Source organism: Falco cherrug, chromosome 1 (genome assembly GCF_023634085.1).
Source record: "Falco cherrug isolate bFalChe1 chromosome 1, bFalChe1.pri, whole genome shotgun sequence".
NCBI lineage: Eukaryota > Metazoa > Chordata > Aves > Falconiformes > Falconidae > Falco > Falco cherrug.
Window position 1 is genome coordinate 99,094,984 of NC_073697.1, and position 17,390 is coordinate 99,112,373.

Consider the following 17,390-nt stretch of genomic DNA (forward strand, 5'->3'; position numbering starts at 1 on the left):
ACAGCGCGGGGGCCACAACGGAGCCGCACGCGAGAAGGAACCCCCAGACAGTGACACTGCCCAGCTCGGGGGGCTGCCAGACCCAGCAGCCCCCTCCCCCCAGTGATACCCCCCAGCTGAGAGGGATGCCAGCCCCAGGACCCCCCCCCAGTGATATGCCCCAGCTCGGGGGGATGCCAGCCCCAGGAGCCCCCCCACAGCGATACGCCCCAGCTCGGGGGGCTGCAGCCCTGCCGGGGAGCTCCCAGACGGGACAGGGAGCTGGAGGCAGCGGGGCTCAGTTCTTGGCTGACTTCTGGGGTGACCGAGTTACAGCGACGTGAACACAGAGGAGCGGCGGGGTGTCCAGGGGATTACCAGGGACAATCTTTGGGAGAAGGAAGGAAGTGGGGGAGACTGGAAAGGCTTGTTGGGTGTGTATCGCTGGATGGGACATACGTAATGCACGGAGGCAAACCGCCTACCCAAAAACACAAACACACTTTACATCAATCCATATGTACACGCGCGGGCTGCCAGCCACATGCCTCCAAGCCCCTCTCGCTGCCTGCATAAACATCCTCGGTCAAATTTTGCCCTCTGCTGACCGACGAGAGCAGCAAAGCACCAATTTCCACCAGTGGCACCAGTGCCGTCACCCCCCCTTGCCTGCCCCAGCCAGGAGTCACCCACCCGTGTCCCCCCAGGTCGTGCTGGCTCGGGTCTCGAAGCAGTTTTATTTCAGGACTATACGTTATTTATAGCTGAAATTAAACTAGAAATAAAGGTTCCACACAAAAATAAGGATGCCTTCCAGCTGATGTGTCACTCCTCACGTGCCTGGAGGCCTCAGGGGCTTGCAAGACCGCCCCCCCCCCCCCCCCCCCCCCCCAATCCCAGCACACCACACCACACCACAGCCCAAGTGCTGCCGTTACAGCTGCTCACCTGCTTCCCCTGGCGCAGCCCTTCACCCCATCTCTTCACCGTGTACCCTGGTGCGCTGCCCCCACGCCGCCTTCACCTGCCTTCCCACGGCACCTTTGCTGTCCTGCTTCCCCCTCCACAGCAACACCGGCCGGCGTGAGTGGGGACACCGGGGACATCAGGGACACCCTCACAACACCGGCGCTGGGCGAGGTGACCGGGGGACACTCCCAGGAAGGCAGCTAAAACTGGCAAGTACTGGGCAGACACTGCACACAGTACCGCGTTAAAAAAAAATAAATAGTTTTTAAAAATAAATTAGTCAATATCTACAAATTTCTGGTGGATACACAGCTGTGGTGCTTGTTGAACATTGAATGGTCCTAAGAACATCATGGGTTGCCTCCAGAAAAAACACACTTTCGAACTTTTTATCATGGTCATTTGTGTTAGGATCTGTACGTGTGTGTGTATGTATATACATACCCACCTATTATTTAAAAAAAGGAAAAAATACGTATTACACTTCACCTCAGTACATCTAGGACTATACTTTGAGGACCACAGCTATCCCTGTCCTTTCCCCCAAAACAAGAAGGACAACTTCCACATGTATATGCAATAAAACTGTATTTTTGTGTGGTTTTGCCTTTTTTTTTTTTTTTTTTTAATACAGACATTTGTACACTTTCTTACAAAACTGCAGGTAACTACAACTTTTCTTAAATCATTTTTGGTCGGCAAGTACTGTAAAATCTTTGTGTGCAATTATCATGTATTTACAGGGCCTCATGTTAGTGATTTTCAATGATTATTACAATAATGTCACACACTCTCAACATAAGACATGGCTTAAGATAAATATATTAGTAAATAAATATTCTGAGAACATATTTCCATAAATGAAATGTGCTGCTATACATATACAGAATATATACAAGATGTTTTCTAGCTTTTAAAACATTTTAAAAAATGGTAATGAAGGAGAAAGAGCCCTTTGACCATATTACAAATCTTTACAGCAAATTTTATACAAAACAATTTTAAGTGCTATAAGATAACTTTAATTAAAAACATTTTAAATAGTGCCTCATGAGCCAAACACAATGACAACTGTTCATGTAAGTAGTAGAAAGGCATTTTTTGTTATAAAAACCATCTATCACGGCCAGCTAGCCTGTAAGTCTGTACAGACAGACAGGTAGCGGGGAATTAACTAAACATCGAATATAAAACCAAACACAGAAACCAGGTGTAGGTACCTCTGTGGTAAGGCCTGCAGAGACTGTTGTACTGGCTGAGATTTCCACAACACGTGAATGAGACCAGTACATCCAGGAACACCATGAGCCAGAATATTCCAATTTCTTTTTTATAACCACATTTTACCACAACATGCTGTGTAGTTACAGAGTACAATGCAACTTAGGTGGCCTCAGTGCCTCACAAAACACCAAGCAGAATAACCAAGGTAGTATACCAGAGCTTCTACAACGCATTTCTTTTGAGTGGAGCAAGGAGAAAGGTAAGACTTAAAAAAAACAACCAAAAAAAACAAAAAAACCCAAACCTTTAGTTTATTCTCCCGACACATACCACTTACTTCAGTCATTCAGAGAATGAGTAAGTTTTCAATAAGCTTTATACACAGAAAATGTGTTTATTGGGATTTTTATTTTAAAGTTATACCCAGATACTGCCTTGAATTAATTCTCGGAACAGCTGGATTTTGGTGTTTGTTCATTTAAAAAGATTTAACGTGAATTCCTTTAAATATAATTATTTTTTCCTAACATATTCAGTACAGAAAGTAACAGTAAACAGATGAATGTATTCATTATTTCTTAGATGTCTGCTTCTTTCAAAATATTTCATTTGGGACTATAAAGCAAACAAGTTAACCTGGCTGGTTCTCACAATTAGCCCAGTGCTGTCAAGGACATTACTTTGGCAGAAAACGTAACATGAAGCGTACATCTCTTTTTCATGTCTCTTAAGTATCTCCAAAGCGTACTGAACTTCAGACAAATCTTTTCGGAAGACTGGCACTGTGGGCATTAAATAATTATTTTCCCTTTAGGAGAATTCCTGCTGTGAATACACCAGACAGGATGACACTGTGTCCTCAGGCACATGCAGCATGACAGGCAATTTAAACCATGCTATGGTAGCCTCTTACTCAGAAGCTGCTGTTTCCACAGGAAACAATTGCTATCAGAAGTGACGACATGCATTATCTCACGATAACAAATATCCTCACTAGTACAAGCACAAGAACAAAAGTATGTGCCCAGGCTAACGGGTACAGAGAGCACTCTGTACACAAGACAAAAATGAAGCACAGCTGGCTGGGCCCCACAAAACCTTTAAAACAGATCTATCTATGGAAGCTACATCAACCACAGCAAAGAAGAAAATCATGGTTAAACCAAGTCCCTCACTTTCCCCCGTGCACCAAAGGTGACAAGCACCGCTGCCCTCAGGCATGCTCGCAGTCGGTAAGGAAACAAGACCCGTTCCCAAACTGAGCCAGCCAAGCTGCAAGCACCCTGCAAGCTCCGTTTTCCTGCGCATGCCAGCATTCCTCACAGCTGGAACAGGGGCTACAGGTGCCTGAAAATCTTCCTATGGAAGGCAAGGTTCGTTACCTACAAAGGGATCATCACCCCTTCTAAGCACTTTCTTCCAGCATCTGTTTGAGGGAGGGGTCCCCAGCATTCTAACCAGTCAGAAGATACAATGAGGTCCATGGTTTAGCAGGAAGTGAGGATGAGAACGTTCTGAGCTACCAGATTCCCTACCCCCACTCTGTTAAAACTAATCCTAATGGCAGGAGGCCCTTCCTAGCCAAATCTTCAGAGCAGCATGAAAGGGGGAGGAGGGGAGAGGAGAAAGGAGACGGTCCGATGCTTCACCTCCCTCAAAATTGCTCATATAACTTGCTGGCTTCTAGGATCTGCTACTAGGATTAGTCGGTATCTGAGCATCCATTCAGCAGCTGTATCCCTCTGGACTACTATATTTCAAGGTGCTATCTGGTTTCTAAGGCAGGTGTAGCCCTGAGCTTATAGAAGGCTGGACTCCTTTCAGTAGGAGATAACAGCATCTACACAAAGCCTGGCTTATTTAACACACCGTGTTACCCCTCAGCAAGAGCTGACATGGTCACTTCTAAAAAGAAAATATAAATAACACTTTGTCATTAATATAGAAATGGCACTAGAGCTCAGAAATGCTCCACGCCACATCCCACATGGGCTTTGCACACAAATGGAGGCCTGAAGGCTTCAGGCAAGAGGGACAAAGGAGACAATCAAGCTGATGCGGACACAGAGGAAGAGGAAGTGGGGGAGGGACTTCTCCACATTACCACTTTTGTGTGTTTGTCAAAGCTTAAAAAAAATTGAAGTCCAAGAGAATCTGGAGTTTCTGATAAGCTCTGCTTCTCCATCTGGGATCATCTGGACAGGCCTAGTCACCGATTTGGCTTCTCTCCAGGGGATGAGATCCAGCACCTGAAAGATAAAGAAAACTAAGGATCATTGCACCTACAATATTGCATCCAGCTTTGGGGCCCCCAGAACAAGACACTGACTGACGGGGGCGAGTTCAGCAGAGCGCCAAGATGCCCAGAGGGCTGGAGCCCCCCGGCCCCTGGGGAGAAGCGGCCGAGGGCTGGGGCTCGCTCAGCCTGCAGCAGACGAGGCATCAGGGCTCCCCCAAGCAGCGCTGCAATAGCCGCATGGAGCCAGCACCGCATGGAGCCCAGCACCGCATGGAGCCAGCACCGCATGGAGCCAGCACCGCATGGAGCCTGGCACCGCATGGAGCCCGGCACCGCATGGAGCCAGCGCCCTCATGGCCACGCGCCCTGGGCAAGAGGCGAGGGGCTCGGGCTGGAACACGCCATGCTCCGGCGGGATACAAGGAACATCTTTCCACCGCGCGGGCAGCCAGCGGGGAGCGGGGGCCCAGTGAGGAACGCGCTGCGTCCCTGGGGCCGGAGAAACCTGGTCGGCAAACGGCGCAATGGGGGCTGACCCCGGAGGTGGCCCTGCCTCGTGCAGGGGGCTGGGCGGGATGGCGGCCTGAGGTCCCTTCCGACACAGGGTATCCTGTGACGCCATGAACACCCTCAAAACCAGCCCTGGCAAGGCAGGTAAGGAACATCCCCTTCGTTCCACAAGTGGCTCTTTTTGCCCCTTGTGTATGTCCACAGCTAAGACTTTCCCACGTATTCTTCTACAGTAATTCCAAGCTTTTCACTCTTTTTTTATTATCCTTCAGCTTGTCTGTCCCCTCCCAGCACTGTGGCCTTGTCTACTTCAGCATCTCACCACAGCTGCCATGACTGGCACGGTGTTCCCAGCTGTGGGAGCTCCAACAGGGGCCGGGTACTAGCAGTCACTTTTTTCCCCTCCCCACAAAGGACGAGTATGAAAGCTCTTACAGGGTTAAATAGCAAACGAATACCTTCTGTTCCTCTAGCTAGGACCAAATAAGCACAGGTTATGAGAGAGTAACACTTTTGGGCAAAGCATGAGTCAATAACCTGCTCTTACACAAAGGATGGCAGCAACCTTTATGGCTGCAGGTAACGAGGAAGCTGGAAGCCTTTCATATGCTATGACAGAGTGGTAGCGAGTAATCAAAAAAAGCACAGAAATTACCTGTGGCCTTTGTGGTTGTCATCAGCTTCTGGGCGTTCAGAGGGGGACTGGGAAAGAGCATTCCCGCTTCTTCCTCCTGAGAGGAGTAGTTCTGCCGCAGGAATGATGTTGCCTCGTAGCACACCTCCCTCTCGTCCTGTACCTCTCCCATCCCTTGGCAGTGCAGGTAAGTATCCAGCTCAGGTGTTCCATCCCAGGAACTACAGCCGCCCGTGTGGGTCCCTTGGCACTCTGTAGGTAGGATCATCTCACAGTCTCTGTCTTCAGGAATTATGGGAATGCGTTGACCCAGATCACATACACCCTTACAGCAGCTTGGCAAGGTGTCATCGGGAAGCGTGTACTGCACATTCACTGCATAGTCTTCTGTATAGCAGCCACCACCTCCACTGCCACTGTTGCTACTACAGGCTACCTGCTTCTCTTCATAGAAGCAGCAGGGCAACCCCTCATATTTTACCCCATCTGTCCTATGCAAGTGGTCTGAGTTAATACTGTACAAGCCCGGGGTGTTCCCTGCCTGTGGTTCTATTCCTGGGCCACACGTCCCCCACAGCGGAGAGCCAAGGAAGAGTGCACTACAGTCAGCCGTCCCACTGCTAGGCTCCAGGGCAGAGTGCTGGAGTTCAAAGCAGCATGCACATGCTTGCTCCAGAAGTGGCCCTGCTATCTCTGGATTCTTCCAGTTCCTTTTAACATCCAATGCAGCACCAGGAGTGGCCTCATGTCCTCCCTCTGAGGTAGTGCCATTTGGATCCCTGTGCTCTAGTGAGGAATTACTGCTATAGTTCATATCCATGCTGCAGTTAGACAGTTGGTCCCCTGAGGAAGAAGCTGGCACAGGCCGGCAGTCAGCACCCACCAGGCCGTGACCATGAGCTGGAAGCTCATCCTGGTGGGGGCCCTCCAAGAGAACAATTGCACCCCTGTTTGCACCACCAACCTCACCGACTCGGCAAGGGCTCTTACTGCGGTAAACGTACGGGTCATAGTCACTGCTCAGAGAGCTGCGAAAGGTGGAGCAGCTCCCATAAACGCCTTGGTTGCTGACCTCAGTGCAGTCAACCATGGAGTCGCTAGAGGAGCAGTGGCACTGACCAGAACTGCTGCTGCTGCTGTCACTCCCAGGGCAGTCAGCCAAATATCCACTGCACACCGAACGGTGACCGTGATAGCAGCTAAAGCTGGAGGTACTGCCACTCTCCAAGCGGGATGAGGGCACTACATGTACCACGGGAGGGAAAAGCATGCTGCTACCAGGCTGAAAGGCACGGGAAGGACCCTTTGAGGAAATGCCAGCTGGAAGCTGTCCATCTTGCTCAGGGTAACTAAGGCCTTGGAAGTAGTAGTGCTGATACATGGTCTCATATTGGGAAAAGCACGCTGCTTTGGAAAAGTTGCGTCCACTAAACTTGGGTCTTCGGAAGTTGTGAGCTGGAGAGTAAGCCCTGTGTTCCAGGCTACAGTGATGCGTGTTTAAAGCATGGTCCAAATGAATAGGCTGGTAACTTCGGATATAGGCTGGGGACGGCGCTTGGTAGAGGCTCTGTTCACCGTGTCGCTCAACCGTGAGTACTGTGATAGGGTTTCCGTGAGGGTCCATGCTTGTCCGAGTGGGATACGCTGTTATCTGGTTTGCTCTGTGCACTCGGCCTGGGTAATGGACAGGCAGAATCACCCTCTGCTGCCGGCTGCGTGCTGGGTTGATGGATTCCAGACAGACTGGGCCTGCATTTCCCTTCTTCTGTTCTGAATAAGAGAAATAAGAGTGGAGAAGTAGAAGTAGGGGGCAATAAAAAGGAATATACTTCATGCAAGACAGAAGGATATTTTGTTCTGAATTTCATTATGTTACACATACAACAGAGTTAAACAAAAAAAAACAAACAAAACCCCCCCCCAAAAAAACCCAACCACAAAACCAGATAACTTTTTACACAGAAGGAATAATAACAAAACAAAGAAGATAAGTCAAGAGCATCTGCCTGGAAGCCTTTGAAACATTCAATTGTATTTGCTTAAAAAGAAGTGATGTCAGATACTGTTCTCATATATGCAAAACCTTCTCCTTACACAGGATTCCTGACCTTGCACGTTAAGAGCAAGGCTGGCAGTCACTGCTTGAGTTTTCACTTTACACATTTATATAAATGGGTATTAATAGAAAACTTGTTTCAAGACGGAGAAATGGAAGGGGGAGAGGGCAAATAAGGGAAACCACATTCCAAGTTACAACACCACGGAAAAATAAAAACCATCGTCTTTTCTTTATAATTACCAAGACAAAACATACCCATCCATTTTATCTACCTGTCCTCCCTGCATTCAGAGGCTGACCAACACTCTGCTGGGCATCGCACCCGGAACAAGCAAAAACCTGGTATGTGACCTGTTATTCCAGGGCATGCAGTCATTTCCAAAGAACTTAATCCCAACTGTATTTCTAGGGTTGCATTACAATAAAGACTATGAGCTCTACGGAGACTTACAAACAGGCACAATTTCTGTTTCATCTTGTAAACTGTTAAATCCAAAATGGACGATACAACAGACATCCGTACTGCAGCACTTACCTATGATATTATGGCGGCAGTGAGGGCAGGTATGATGCTGCAGTAGCCAAGGATCCACACATTTCTTGTGAAAGCGGTGAGTGCAGGGAATGACACGCAGTTCCTACAGGAACAGATGAAGGAACATGAAAAAGTACTCCTTCCTAACGAGTGAATTTTTCACAGCTTATTCCTAGTTTTTTCAACCTAGCTACTAAACAAATCAATTCTTAGTCTCAAAGTGGTACGAAAGAAAAAAATGCCCTCTGTTCCAACACAGCCAAAAGTACAACAGCTAGTGAGCAGCTGTCACTAACAGAGTAGTCTGCAGGCACGTTAGAACTCCATGTAGGTATACTACATTTCTTTAGGACACCTTTTCCTGCGTGTCCCTGTGACCTAACACCTTGAAGGAGCCAATCATTAAAGTTTTCCTTAATAAATTAAATTAACTTAAAAAACAATAGCGTCCATTTAAAGATACATCTTGCCTACAACTTATAGCAATGGAAAACATTCAGGGAAAAGAAAAACAACAGAGGGTATACAATACTTTTTCCCTGGCCCAGCACTCTCATCCTTCAGCTATTATCTGTTTATAGGATTTCCTGAGCCTGCTGGATATCTACCGGTATCAGAAACCTGCAACAGATCTTTCTTCCAAGTACTGCTCAATTCTCCCCATGAGCTCAGGTTTTGAATTTGTATCATGCTTCAGCAAGAAGTTCCACAGGGCTACTACCTGCTGGGGGGTGAACCACCACACTTTGATTCAGACTGGGGCCTAGCAGTTTCATTTAATTGCATCCAACCTTGTATTGGAAAAAAATTAACTTCTGATTCCTGTTCATGCTCTCCATTCCCACTTTTGTACTCCTTCCACCCACAGGTAATCTAGAACTAAACAGTCCTAGCCCACTCAGTCAATTTTTTGTACAGAAACCATTCCAAATCATTGATTACTTTGTGACTGCCCGTTTCTGAAGCACCTTCATTTCCAACGTATCTTTTGTGAAACGAGATCAAAGTGCACACAGTACTCAATGTGAGAGCATGACTGAACTTAGACTGTGACATAATTATGTTTCCTGCTCGGTTCTTTTCCCCATCTCATATCTGATTTGCCTTTTGGACTGCCACAAAGCACTGATCTGCTTTCAGAGCTAAAACAGCTTCAAGATTTGCTCCTGAGCAGTAATGCTCGCCCCACAACCCACCACTAATGCACGTGAAGCTCTTACCTACATATATCACTTCGTGCTGAAGTTCATGCATCAATTCCCTGTCTTCTGTACAGCCCTTCTGAAGTTCTTTTCTGCCTTCATCCTTGGTACTCTGAATAATTTCCCATCAGCTAACTCCATTAAACTTCTATTTCTAGCACTATTTGTAACTTGCAGCACTCAAATACTGAGGCTGGTATTTTATATGGTCTTAAAAATTAAGAATCTTTTATGAATAATTTCAAAATAAAATGTCTTCAAATAGGAAGTTTAAAGCTGTTGACTATTGACTGCCTCTATTCTAAGGAGCCTATTTTCTATCCCATCCTTTCGCTGCTTCCTCTGCATAGAACTGTGTCACAGAAGGCAAGCACTGACATAAACACAGCAATGGTGAGGAGTCAAAACATGGTTCCTCAGCCTTCTGGCATCTCCTCCCTCTCTTCCTCTGGTTTCCCAGCAGTGCTGTGTACCTGACATTTTAAAGACAAGGTGCCATCAAAGCTTGATTAACAAAACACAAAATGTATCCTTTATGTCCAACAAACAGAGCTTGCGCATCACCTTGGGATTTGTTAAAAATACCCAAAGAACTAAATGGTGAGGCGACCCTGATTTCTTTACGAGTTCTTCCTCAGACGAGCAACTTGATGGAGGCAGCAGCTTGCAGAATGCAGCTGAGGCTGTGTTGGCTACTCAACGCAATCAGTCTGGCAAGTGGCACGGCCCCTGTACACAATGGGCCCAAGAGCCAGCCACGTACCACAGTGCTAAAATAAACCAGCGACATTCTCAGCCCGTGTTGAAGAAACCATTTATGCTTTACCTCCCCATCAATGTACTTCTCCAAGCAGATGGCACAGTCAGAAGTGGAGCTGCTACTGAGTGTGTCCAGCGCTCCACAGCTACCTTCCCGGAGTCCCTTACTCTTGGACTTAAACTTCCTGGTCTCCATTTTTTCCAGTGCTTGCACTGCAAGCCTGTTCATGGAATTCTACAACAGAAGACGAAGAAAAAAAAAAAAAAAAAAGAAAAAAGAAAAAAAGGCAATGCTGCAGCATATGGGACTACAGTGTAGTAGCAGAGAAACACCCCCATGTTCAAATTAATGTACCTTACCAAATCACATCAGGCCCAGACTAATGTACAGTTTCATAAATTAAGCACTGAAAAGGCTAATTAGAATTTAGATCAGAAGCCTCCTGAACAGAATGTACACCACACACAGCAGTGAGAATGGTAAGCTACTTCGAATTGAAACAAGGTGAAGGTGCTGACAATTGGGATACACCACAACTGCTCAGCTGATGGGCAGCAAGAATTCAAGGCAACATGCAAGACTTGGCCGTGAACTTTTTTTGAACTGTCAGTATTGACTGTAATGCCCCATTATGCTGTTACCACCATATTACCAGAAGCAATACTTGAAGAGAGGGATTAAAATGAAATGTTACTAAATGAGCTGTACCATTTCCCCTCCCCTCAAATTTATTTACTAGTAGACGCTTAGGAAGGCAGTGGGTTGTTTACACTGTACTGCAGAATTTATCATCCCCCTTTTTAACACTGCTGCTGGCCCATAACATCTTTGGATTCCTACTCAGTACGTCCAAAGCATCTTCAGTGCTTTGCGTTCCTTTTACTTGCACACACTGGACTGAACTACAAACTTCAGAGTCCATTAGCTTCCATATGCTTTCCCTTTCACATTTGTCAGGACAAACTCAGAGTTATCTCACCTAGGATTTCTTCTAACCAAACTTTTTACTTGGCAAACCTCTCCCATTAAAAATCAACGGATGTTATTCTATTGAAAGGAGTTGCAATTTATTTTCAGTCCAGACATTCTCCCCACAGCACAGCACAGCAACAAGAGCTTGGACTTCTTCAGAGGTACATCAGTGCTACTGATAACCAACCCCTGAATAACCAGAAACGTTCTTCCTTCCCAATGGCTAAATGGACTGCAATGAAATGAAAGAAGCAAAAATGCTCTTTCATTTTGGGATTTAACTGAATGAACATCACAGGTCAATGCAGATCTCCACTGAAGACATTTCCAAATTTTTCCAAAGGCCTACAGCCATGGATAAAGCCCTTTTCACAAAGATGGCTATTCTAAGTCAGTGTCCAGCATTTCCAAAACTAGTTAGCAACCTCTAGGACAAAGTAAGAGAAACTAACTTTCCGCACTCACTGAATACTGCATTACTGCTCTTACCTGACTACGTCGTTGTTTCAGTTTGATCTTGACAAGAAGAATGAGGCAAACAAGAGACACAACCACAAAGAAAGCCAGGAAAATTCCCATATCAAAGTACTCCGTGGGTTGCTTAAAAATTAAAACAAAAATATTATTTTTTCTTTCTTTGGATCATATCCAAATCTATTGTTCCTTTCTCTGTTCTACTTTCTCAGTGGTCATTGTCAAATGTAGACAGTCACAATGGCAAAAGTACACTGTTCTGTTGGTTAAATGGAATTCTATGAGACACAACCTGGGTTTTGTATGTCACTGCAAGTGGATGAAATACATAGAATGCCTGTCACGAGATCTCATATTTACAGTATCTCTGAACTGATCCCACAAAACCCAGTTTTTTTTAACTGAGTGAATCACACTAACACAAACTTTCATTATTTATTTGGGGTTTTTTTTGCTTGTATACTTAAGTGACTGAAAATCAACATTTGAATTTTCAGTGAACGGCTCACTTCTCAGACATATTTCTTAAGAGAAGAAGTCCATAAAAATACAACAAAACCAAAGTGGTAACTGGGACATGGTTGATCTCCAGCTTTGTTCTTCTTCTGTAAACTATGTGTAAAAAGCACTAAAAAAAACCTCTAGAAAAAATATTTTCTATTACAATTACAAATATCAGATATCAAATAATTAATCCATGTTTAAAATACTACACAGAATTGTTAATTAACACAGGGCAGACTACCTTACAAATCTGAACTACCAGATGTACAAAATAATTAAGTTATTTAATTAAGAAGGAAAACATCTATTACATAAAATTCTTAGCCATTTATATATTCAAAAGAATCCTTCTGAAAGACAGCAGATGCCACATTGTGGATTCTATACTTACATCAAGTGTAGCTGCTTGTCCACAGTGCAGTTGCTCAATTTATTTAGGTCAACAGAATTTCACACGTATTAATGCACATGAGGAGCATCAAAACATCTTCACACTCAGTGCAGTTAGCAACCACCGCATGAAGTAACAGCAGTGTAAGATCTAGATAAAGTTTCTTAAAAGTCTCACCCGTGGGGGGCGATGCTGAATCCTGGCTCGTGCCACTTTCTGCTTGTTAACTATGTTCATTAGCTTGACAGCATCAGCACCCTTCACATACACCACTGGTCTCTTCAGAGGGTCCTCTGAGCCCTGGTTCAGCTGGAATAAAAAAATAATCTACTCAAAAGGCACGTTTCAGTAAAACACCTCTCTTCTGGACAATGGAGAGAAAAGGAATATAAATGTGGAATTGATTCAAGCGCCAACTGTTCTCTTCTAGCACAGACCTTCACTTAAGTATTCCACAGAGTTAAACCCAAACTAAACTTCTGACTTAAGCTGCTTTTTTTCCAACTGACTAAAACTAAGATTAAGGATAAACAAATGTTATTTCTGAACAGCAGCTTTAACTTAACTGCATTATGTGCCAGTGTATGTATTAATAGTGTAGCAAGTTAAACCTCATAATGAAGAATACAAATCTGCACATTCCCAAAAAATTGGCCTTGCAAAATTTTCTGAACCTTTTGTTATTTCAGCTTTGGAGATATACTATTCACATACAGATTCCATCTCTATTTTCTGTAATTTCTGCAGTTTAACTCAGCAAACTCATTCAAACAGTTACTTGGGTTCTAGCAACCACTAGAGCTACTGATTACAGGATGGAGGCCTCAAAGAGTAAGGCATGAGTAGATAGCTTAGTTCACCCTGAAACTTCCTTCCAGGTCCAGCTATGTTTTTTTGGAAGGCCAAATCACAGAACTAGAAAATAATGTGGGCAGGAAGGCACCTCACAAGTCCAACCTCCTGGTCAAGGCAGGGTCAACTATGGTATCAGACCAGGTATTATCCAGTTGAAAGCCTTCACACGTAGAGACTGCGTAACTTCTGTGGCCAACAAAACCAGAAAAACAATCTACTGAACTATATACCAGAGAAGTGAGTAACAAGACAAGCAAATTGTTCCGTTACAAAATGGCACCATCATGATAAATTCATATAGCTTATTCTGACCCACAAAAAAAATCCCCGTATAAAGGCTGGTTGGTATAAAACCAGCAAGGCACTGACAAGCAGATGGAAGTGGTACCCTTGGAATGAGATGACAGGAGTGTGAGCAAATTGAACAAGAGTAGCGTATGGCAGAGATACCACATCTACATTGTTGGTATCTTACCTGTTATTTCTGGCTAAACCATGTACGGATCACTAACAGACTGGCCTACCATCCTTTTTACAAAGTATTCTACTTAATCTGTCCAGACAATGGTGACAGATTTCACTGAGACTTTAAAACAGATTCTTCCTAGTATCTGACTGGACTTCTGAGAACACTGATCAAACTATTTTTAGGACAGACGTCTTTTGAAGAGCTAAAAACTAGCACTTGAATCCAAACCAGGGATCCCATGTGTCTAGAAGGCTTGCTGGCCTAAGGCCAAATCCAATCACTGTCCAAATGATCCCAGACACACACTTTCTCTAAAGCTTTCTTGTCCAAGAAAGAATTCACCTGATTCCTCAGTAGCTTTTGCACACTGCTAACCATGATGCTCTGAGTGCTATTACTCCTCTTCAAACTATGTAAAAGTAAAACTAAGAAACAAATTAGACTTCACAGAGCATTTCTAAAGATCAAAACTTCATTCTTAGTCTATAGCAGAAGACACTCAGACCAATGGGAATAAAACCCACAAAATCTGTACATAAAGCCTTTTCATTTGGTAGCACTTCTGCTACCAAACTGTCTGAAGACAATTCTCCTGGTGAGGCCTGCTTCCTATTTCTGTTCACAGACTGGCAGGAAGGATCATCTTTCATAATACTCTACTCCTCCTTTTCAAAGCACTCTCCCTTAGTTGTTCTAACGAGAGAGCTGTTTGTTGTTTGATAACACGCGTACCTGGGAAAGCTTCCTAAACAGCTCCCCTCTGTCTTAGGATACTTCCATTTGGATCAAAGATACTCCATACCAACTCATGCCATTTTTTTGTCCGTTGTCAACCTATCTGCCATTGTTTTCCACAATTCCATTGTGAGTGCTAAAACAGTATTTATTTAAAAGACAAATTAACTAGCTCAACCTCAAGGGCTCTGAAGACTTCAGCTGAGAATCAAAATGCATGAAACACAAGTATCCAGAGCAGCATGAGAAGGGAGCCAATCAAGTAATCCAAGTTTAGAACGTGAAAGCTAGGTCTAGTTATTCCTCTCCTGTTTGTGTTTGCATAGGCTGCTGCTCTGTCCTCTAAAGAGCCTACTTTGAAAGCTACTGCACTAAGCCACTAACCTACTTCCATGTTATTGGTACACCCAAAATATTCAATCATTCGCTAGACTAGTTTCCCAGCTATTGAGGACAGCTGCACCCAGTTGATTATCAAGAATCAAGAAGGAAAACTGTTGCTGGTAGAGGGAAGAGAGCAAGGGGCAGTAGCTCAGCTTTGCAAGTTCAGAGCAGTGTGGCTGAAAGTAACTGGAAGTTGTAATACAGAGAAAAAATTTGGAAAAGACAGATTACATCTTCGTGCACACAATTTTTCTGTGCATAAAAGCAGAAAAAATATCCCTGAGAACATTTGCAAGATCAAGGCTGTAGCCTTGATGCACATGCAGAGCGCAGTTCTCAAGGCATCCATTGCACAGGGTCTGCATTCCTTTGCCCAACAGATGCTCATTTCAGAATTAAAGCCAGCTTTTAAAATGTAAACACTGATGGTCTCTCTTTTCCCCAAGAAATTCAGGCTGCACTTTAAAAGCATTCAGCTTCACTTGCTTCTGCTGTAGCAGAAGCGCACTTTTGTTTCAAGACAGAACAAACCGAAACCAAATGCAGACTATTTTTGTGCTCGTTATGTTTCTTCTCTCTCCTCAGATAACTCAGAATGGAAGGATCTTGTCAAAGCATTTCAGAGATACCACCTCACCCACTTCAAATGAAAGATGGAAATTGTACCAAGACCCCCAAAAAAGAAAAAAAGCTGCTTGTCCACAAAATATGTAGGCCAGAAATCAGCAGCTGTAAACAAGAAATAAATGTTTATAAGTTTTGTAAGAAACTTGTTCAGAACCAGATTTGAAAGCCATTTTGCAACCTCAAAAATAGCTGCTGCTCAACAACACTATCGATCACAGGCTGGGTAAGGTCAAACACCCTTTGTTTTGTACACAGACCTGGGCAAAGAAAACCTCCTAGACTAGATACTGAGCCACAAAAAGTTTGCCTCCATCCTTTCTCAAACCCTCAGTCCCTGACCTGGATTCTGGATTCTAGCAAAAGCTAGAAGAATGTAAGTCCCCAGCCTCTTCTCTTTCTACCACATTCTCAACACCTCCATTGATTCCTGCCTGCCAGAAGATGAGCAAGAAAACCACAGCACCATGTTACCGTGGGTCAGTAGCTGCATATCTTAAGGCAGGTGTGCTCTGAGACCTGTATACTCTCAGGCCTTGCCTCAGCAACCCTAAAAGAACCCAACAGAAGCTGTAGTACAACTAGGCTCCCTTCTTCGTACCTGATCAATGGCATCTGGGTTTTCAGAAACATCAAAGATGACCGCTGTGGCTCCTCGCTGTACTGCTCGTTTTGCCTGCAATAAGAAAGACAGCATCCTCAGTCCTACCCCAAAAGGTGACTTCTTACCTCAAAAATTACTCCCTCTCCCCATCTCCAGATAGAAAACTTAACATTTTGCATTTCTGTGTAGTTAAAATAGAGTAATTACAAATACAGGAGTTCCTGAACCGGCATGGAATGTAGTTAAACTTCACTGTCCTCTCTGTCCCTTCCTTCTCAAACTCCTCCTTCAACAAGCTTTTAAGGAAATTCAAATGTGATTTTGATCTCTAAAGACTTTAAACATAAGAATTTTTAAAAATTAAATTATGGGGTTTTTTCTCCATGTTACTTGGAAGTGCCATTAAAGAAGCCATCAAGAACCATTCTCCCCGTGATTTGGGGTGGAGAGACAAGCTCGCTAGTGTAGAAAATAAGGGTGGACCAGGTTCGTGACACCTTTTCAGTGGCATTCTCATAGTCATTTCAAACTAGCATAGCACAGTCCTCGCAAAAAGTGCCTCCGAGTACTGTTCGTTCTGACCATTAGAGGTCAGAACTGCTGCACACACCGCCTCTTCTGCAGATAAGACCAGACCTATTTAAGAGCATGGCTTTTCATCAAATAGGCAGTCCTAACCTGGGCTACCAACAGCACAGAGGAGATACTGGAACATACTCAAATCCTCTGGGCCAGAGGAAACAGTATTTTAACCACGGAGGCCAAGAAAGGCTAAGAAATTTTTAAGTTCCTGTCACTGTGCCTCTCTCTGTACATTCTGTTCAAATGTTGCTCCACAGAGCAAACATTCCCAGTAACTTTTCAAAGCTGTTACTGCCTTTGTTGGGTGCAGAATGCAAGTAACTATTTCTCCAAGCGATGACAGGTATCACCATCACAGTACTAAACACGAAGTCACTGGCTCTTCATAGAGACTGGCAGAACCCAAACTTCAATTGAGATACAGAAGAAAGATACGAAAGTGATAAATCATGAAACGTCACTCCGTGTTTTCCAAGAATGTCAGCCAGTACAGAGATGTTAGTTTGAACTCCTACAGGTCACTTTCTTTGCTTTATTACTTTGTTTTCACTGTAAATCAACCAAGCCCATCAGACAGCACACAAGGGAAACCAACTCCCAAATGGGGTCTCTTTCTCAGCCCAGCAGGTATTTGTCCCCTTTGAAGTCAGCACACCTGGCTAATCACTAATAGCTCTTGGGGAGG

General features: G+C 44.4%; 1 protein-coding gene across 2 annotated transcripts in view; it reads right to left on the reverse strand.

Moving 5' to 3' along the window:
• Nucleotides 1-1,519: 1,519 nt before the first annotated feature.
• Nucleotides 1,520-17,390, reverse strand: part of ZNRF3 (zinc and ring finger 3) — a 96,197-nt gene continuing 80,326 nt past the window's right edge. For both annotated transcript variants that reach the window (XM_055718672.1, XM_055718681.1), the window contains 7 exons: nucleotides 16,121-16,195; nucleotides 12,630-12,761; nucleotides 11,573-11,683; nucleotides 10,178-10,345; nucleotides 8,150-8,252; nucleotides 5,577-7,325; nucleotides 1,520-4,421 (listed from right to left, as the gene is read on the reverse strand). In XM_055718672.1, the coding sequence (XP_055574647.1) occupies nucleotides 4,378-4,421; nucleotides 5,577-7,325; nucleotides 8,150-8,252; nucleotides 10,178-10,345; nucleotides 11,573-11,683; nucleotides 12,630-12,761; nucleotides 16,121-16,195 (2,382 nt within the window). In that variant the 3' untranslated portion in view covers nucleotides 1,520-4,377. The remainder of the gene's footprint in view (nucleotides 4,422-5,576; nucleotides 7,326-8,149; nucleotides 8,253-10,177; nucleotides 10,346-11,572; nucleotides 11,684-12,629; nucleotides 12,762-16,120; nucleotides 16,196-17,390) is intronic.